Below are 6530 nucleotides of genomic sequence, written 5' to 3' on the forward strand. Positions count from 1 at the left end.
TTCTATCAAACCGACAGATTCTAATATTATTGAAATTTTTGAACCAAACAACTTTGATTCAAAAATTAAATCTAGATTAGTAAATCTCGCAGACTTATTAATCTTAAAATGATGGTGTCTTGAAGATCTTTCAAATACTTTTGAAAAACAGAAAGTATCAAGTTTAGAATTTTTCTCATCAGAAAAAAATCTTTATTTTAAAAATCCAAATGAATCAATCAATTTTAATCCAAACCTGATTTTACCACCCATAAATATTTTTGATCATCAACCAGATGATGATATAGAGAGTATAACAAGTAATCAATTTTTTGTACTCTTTATCGAAGTTTTTTTTCAAGTTTTCATAATACAAACAGTACAAAAGTCCTCAGACGAACAAATAATTTGCACTAATCAGATAATACTGATAATGCTCAAATTTTTATTTTTGCAGTAGATAATCCATCTAAGCAACGTATAATTGATAATCAAACCCATTATCATTCTGTTAATTTTGTTATTAACATACTTCTTTTAGAAAAATTAAAAATAAAGATATTAATCTAATTGAAGGAACCGATTGAATATAGTAAAAAATTTTAAGTTTGAATTTGATTTAAATTTTTTAATTTAAAATTCAAACTCAATAAAATATTAATTTTTAAGTTTAAATTTGATTTAAGATAAACGTTAAATTATTTAAATTTATTTGATTAAATTTGTTTAATAAAAATAATTTTTTTAAATTTAATTTTGTATTTGAATTTAAATTTAAATTTAAATTCAAATTAATATATATAAATAAAATAATAAAATATATTAAAATTTAAATTTTTCATTAGATTTATGAATTATAATAATTGAGTATTAAAACATTTAAATTAATCGAATTTTATTGTAACTAAATTTAAATAATTTATTAGTGACGATGTATCATTTTATTTTATACCCAAAGTGGAAAGGAAGGGTTGAGTTGGGGGTAAAATGGGAAAAGCGGATGAGAAAAAGAAAGGAATTCAGATTGTTTTTTAGAGGGAGTTTGATTTCAGTCAACGCAATTTAACTGCTGGAGATGGAGAGTTTGGATACGCAAAGTGCAAGTGGGGAGGGGGGGGGGGGGGTTGGTTTGCTTTGCTGCTCTAATCTTTTAGTGGGTTTAGATTGTGTGCAGGCAAGAGTTGTTAAAACCTTTTTTGATTGACCAATCACCCACCACTCCATCTCACTACTTTTTCCCAACATTTTCCATGCCATCGAGTAAAAAATTTCTCTTTTTCCTTCCACCTTTGACCTCCTTTTTTTTTTTTTTTTTTTTTTTTTGACGATCCTGGAAACGTGTCCGAGTTTCTTCTTTCATTCACTTTCTTTTTTTTTTTAACTCAGATTGGTTTGACAGCTCTTACTTGGACTTTTGACGTCAGCTTGTCTCTCTTGTCTAGCCTGAATTATAGAATATACATCATTATATCTATTAATTTTAGACAATGATATAATTAATATAAAATATTAAATTATTAATATTTAAAATTAACAAAAATTATACTGAATTTAAAAAATATATATGAACATATGGACTTGAATTATATAATATAATAAATTTTATATTTTACATGTATTTATAAAATAGTAAATTTATATTTTATAAAATATTAAAATTTATATATTATTATATTTTACATAAAAATTATATTATAACTTGTGTTAATATAAAAATATAAAATAATTTTTTTGATTTTATTAAATTTTTAAATAATTATTATTAAAATTTGAAATTATATTAATTTTATATTTTTTTAATATTATATTCGTATCTTATAATAATTTATATTAACATAAAAATATAAAATAATTTTTTAATTTTATTAAATTTATATAATCATTTACTAATATTCATTTTTATGTATTCTTATCCCATCACTATATTATATTTTAAATTATAAAATCTATATGCAGGTAACGAAAGATCGATGAATTCGCTCTGTTGCAGAGTGTTATCCATTACCGCCCAACTCCAATTTCTAAGGTAAACATTTGGTTTACATTGACACAGACTGCTGCTTTATCTTTTCTCAAAAGTTGGGTCAAACACAACTTCTTCTGCTTCTCAAAGGCATCCATATATATGATCAAAACCGTCTTGGAGAGTTGAGGCTTTACTTCTCATTCGAAACTTTCTTTTCAGTTTCACATCAATGGCAGCAGCTTTCTCTTTACTACAAAAACAGTTGTTCAAAGTAGGAGCAGGAACCGTCCCTTGTTTTATCTTGTCAAGACAATGAACCAACATAGAAATCAACATCAACAAGAACAGAAGGACAACAGGCAATTGTTTCCCCAAGTTTGGCAGAGGTCTAAACTAACCAGCTTTGACTCTTTCATGCCTGAATATGCAATAGAACAGTGACAGAAGCCATTGCCACAAGAGGATTAGCGAATTAGTTGTGTTCCTTTTAGGGTCTGGTCTTGGTCCAAATATTCCTTCATAAATCTCTTTTTGCTTCTCATATATAGCCTTGTCATGTTCTGCAATTAAGCGCAACTCCCTTGCAATTTTTTTGTCTTCAGGTGCATATTTGCGAGCCTTTAGAAAGTCTTCCCGAGGAGCATCTGTTTGCCCAAGTTCTGCTCTGGCCTTTCCTCGTCTGAACATAGCTTTCACATTGTTTTCATCTTGTTAAAACACCAAACATCATCATCATGACCACAAACATAGCTTTCGCATTCAAGGGGTGGAATCTCAAGCTAACTAGCCGAGTGTGTAGGAATCATGACACAAACTGCTTCATGGCAGCTGTTAATTTCCTAAGATCAGGATTGAGACACAAAAGACCTAAAATGTCACTGTTTAGTCTTGGAAGTATGCAAGAAAAAAATGCAAAGTATCAGCAATCTTTTACACTAATTCTTTCCAAGAATTAAAATGAGCCCATACAAGTTAATCACTTTCTTGTTTACAAACCAGTAAATTAAGGATCAAACTTACAATTGTAGTGACTAAGGCTTGTGTTTTTCATGGTTGACTTTCTAAACCACCAGAAGAAATTTAAATAGAGAAGTGAAAATTTCAGCTGGAATGCGCACTCACAATGGAGAAGTGTCCAATGGATTCTTCATAGCGCTTGAGCTTTACCACACAAGCTGCTATGTTGAGGTGACATGGATTTTTGGCAGCTAAAGCCATGTCTCTATACTGCCCAAATAACTGGAACATAAAGTCATCACCCATGTATGCTATGGCCTACCATGGAAAAAAAAGAGAGAAGGAACAACCATTAGAAATTGCCAAAATAACTAAGAAAGAGAATAAAAAAGAAAAATTATCAAATTCTAACAGTCAAGCAACACAAGTGTATAACCATTTCATCCTTTTGCATGGCCTCCTCTAGCTTATCCTCCTTAAATAAAGCATTCCCATCCATCTTTCTTCGATCTGCTGCACCAATCCTTTCCTCTACAGTCAAGTCACCGCGAGCTTTTCCCTAAAGAAGGGCCTCATCAAGAGATTCATTCAATTATCACTGGAGAGAAAAGCCAATTTAAAACACTTTTGAATGTCCACATCTAAAAACACTTCGAAAACCACAACAGTGCAACTTACTTCTTTGGTTTCATCAAACCCGATAAGCTCAACCTCATGTAATAAGTATGTCATGGGTGGAACATTTGGGAAAGAAAGGCTTCCTTTTTTCCCATAACCTAATTCACATCTCACATGTAACAGCGCACGTTCACCAAACTTCATGCTCGAGACACCAATAGCCAAACCAGTCATTTCTTTTTTTTTTTTTCTGCCACCACTGTAAACCATTCCATAATATGCCGAAGAAACGAGACATCAATGAAGCAATTTCATATCATGATTAGTTATATAAATCATTCTTGTAAAACACATCTGAAACTACATTTAATATGTATTTTTACCATATAAACAAAAAAGATAATAGGATACCTTTGCCTAAAACCAATTCAAGTGGTTGTTGTTCATGCCATGTGTCTTCAAATTTATACTGGGTGCTTTCAGCCCAAGCCCTGTAGTGCACTATATCATATTTGCAGTGACTCAGATGTAGGGGATTTACTACAGAATTAACACCACTCCTTGACCTTATATGAGACTACTAAGTAACAACTTTTGCAAAGAAGCAGCTTAGAAGTTCAAAAATAATCAATGGACTAAACGTATACAATTACCAAAATTAAAGGAACAAGCATTTTGCTCTATAAATGTGCTAAATTAAAAGAACCAACAAAATTTCTCATCAACTCGTACATGAATAAAGTGCCATGTTAAGCTGTCACAATGAATTACGCATTAGATGACTGGAAGCATTTCACCTGCAATTCTTTTTACTATAATACTTCAATTGGCTAATCACAATCAAAAAATTATATAAGGGTCCACCACTTATAAGTGTGGGTTCTATATAAAATTTTAATGATCCCCACATAATTCTATATTGTGATTTGTTAATTGTATTACAATCATTGTATATGATACCTCAATTTAGTAGGATAATGATTACTCATCATTATAGCTTCCACAAGATGTTAAAGTAAAAGCTCCGATACAAGATTCACTCATCCAACTAATGTCAATGCAGGTGTAACCGCACCAAACACTATACTGAAAGTTAGACCAGATCAAACCATAACATATGTTGGTTTTATACCATTTACTGATGATTGTTTGCGATATAAGAATTTCAGCTTTTCAATATAGTCGACTAAAAGCGGGGCCAAAGAGAGAAAAGAAGCAACAGTTCACAAGTTTCTGGTACTTACAGAAGCATCTTGAATACTTTGATGGCTTGTGACCATGGCCTTCCTTAATGATTTGCTTAGTTACTTTCTCGCGAAGAATTTCCACCTCAGAATCGACTTTTGGAGGTCCACTAGCATCTTGAGGTGGTTCCCCATGCACAAATGCAGTGTTTTCAGTAACCATTTCATTCTCATCATCTTGACCTGCCAAAGAACACCACAAGACACTTATGAAGTAAGGATCAAAAACTAAACTGAAGTATATTATTAATATAGCACTGAATGATTCTAATTTCCTATCAGTAAGATTAAAAAAAAAAAGTTGAATTTATGAACAACAACAACATTACACTTGAAAACTCACCATGGGATTGACTTCGCTGATCCTTAACGTTCATTACTAATATTCACTACCCAAAGAAGACTCCTTCAGCATTCTTCATACCCGTATAACAATGGAAATCAATTAGCTTCTAAATTGATCAAACAAGTAGAATCTTTCAACAATAAAATAAAGGAAAATAGAAGAACTCATATTTTCAATTAGATTCATTTAACCAGAATTATCTTCCATAAAGTCAAACTACTATTAAAAAATCAAATAAATTTGATCTACGCTCAATTGAGCTTGTAAAAATTTGCATATAGCTTACGAAATATTATCCGTTTTGATTTGAATATTTCATGATTTTGTCCAATAAAAAATACCTTATAAGTTTGAGTTTAAATTTTTACATATGTCAAATTATATCCACACATTCTTTTAATATGGGATTAAAACAATCTTCTCACCTTTAAAGTTTGATATTCCTATAAGTCGAGTCTAATCACAATATCAAAATTATATCAAACGTTAGAATTTTAAATATAACTCTTCATCATGTAGCACTTAATGATTCTATAACCTTACCATGTAGTACTTAACTGATTCTTACGATGTAATACTTAATTATCATTGATTGATGATTGTTTTAATATCATTTATGGAGATTCACACTCAACTTACGAGATATTGTTTGTTTTAATTCAAAAATTTTATGATTTTCACTCAAAAAAAATACTTCATAAATTTAAATTTAGATTTATACATGTATATAAATCTTTTAATATAAGATTGGAGGTAACCCTAAAGACTTGGCTTCTTTCACTTCTTTGACATTTTTTTTACTACTGTTTGATCAGTTAATTACAGTAAGGAGATCTGAAGAAGCAAAGCGAATCTGCTGGCTTTTGAGACGATCAAAGAAGATTCTAGTTGGAGTTGGATAATGTCCAGACTAACCCAGCCAGAGCCCATAAGCCTGGGAAGTAATGGGTTTTCCCATCCACATTGTTAGACTTATCTCAGGCCCAATCTTGATTGGTCCCTGCTTCTTTTTTTAATTGTCTATTTAAATTTTAATTAAATACATTATTTAAATTTGATAAATGATTTTTTAAAATAAAAAAGGATAAGGTTAAAATAATTAAAATTCAATGAAATTATTAATTGAATAAATTACATAATTAAAAAATTAATTTTTTTTAAAAAATTCAATATCAAAAGCATAGAGAATCTCAAATTAGATATGATAATTTATGTATTAATGTTATATAAAATATTAAAATTTTTATATTTATACCATATTTAAACAAAAATTGCATGTGATAAATCTTGATACAAAAATATGAAATATATATTTTTTAAATTTTATTAAACTCATATAATTATATTATTTTTTATTTTTTTATTATATTATTATATCATCGTATTATATTTTAAGATATAAAAAATCTACACAATAACA

General features: G+C 29.4%; 1 protein-coding gene across 1 annotated transcript; it reads right to left on the reverse strand.

Annotated features, from left to right (window-relative positions):
• Positions 1-1939: 1939 nt before the first annotated feature.
• LOC111287062 (peptidyl-prolyl cis-trans isomerase FKBP42-like) lies at positions 1940-4943 on the reverse strand. Its single transcript, XM_089759285.1, has 5 exons — positions 4765-4943; positions 3932-4011; positions 3581-3779; positions 3339-3461; positions 1940-3220 (listed from the first exon to the last, which is right to left on the reverse strand). The coding sequence occupies exons 3-5, from the start codon at positions 3752-3754 to the stop codon at positions 3047-3049; spliced, it is 471 nt and encodes a 156-aa protein (XP_089615411.1). The 5' UTR covers positions 3755-3779; positions 3932-4011; positions 4765-4943; the 3' UTR covers positions 1940-3046.
• Between the last annotated feature and the right edge of the window lie 1587 nt (positions 4944-6530).

The sequence above is a fragment of the Durio zibethinus genome, chromosome 4 (genome assembly GCF_047325235.1).
Source record: "Durio zibethinus cultivar Kanyao isolate XHJ-2024 chromosome 4, ASM4732523v1, whole genome shotgun sequence".
NCBI lineage: Eukaryota > Viridiplantae > Streptophyta > Magnoliopsida > Malvales > Malvaceae > Durio > Durio zibethinus.

Bases quoted from the DNA above. Each gene is read 5' to 3' on its own strand.
- LOC111287062 (XM_089759285.1), bottom strand. From the start codon at position 3,754: ATGACTGGTTTGGCTATTGGTGTCTCGAGCATGAAGTTTGGTGAACGT. The intron at 3,462-3,580 runs GTAAGTTGCACT...GCCCTTCTTTAG, and splicing joins GGTTTGATGAAACCAAAGAA to GGAAAAGCTCGCGGTGACTT. The intron at 3,221-3,338 runs GTTATACACTTG...TTTCCATGGTAG, and splicing joins CCATGCAAAAGGATGAAATG to GCCATAGCATACATGGGTGA.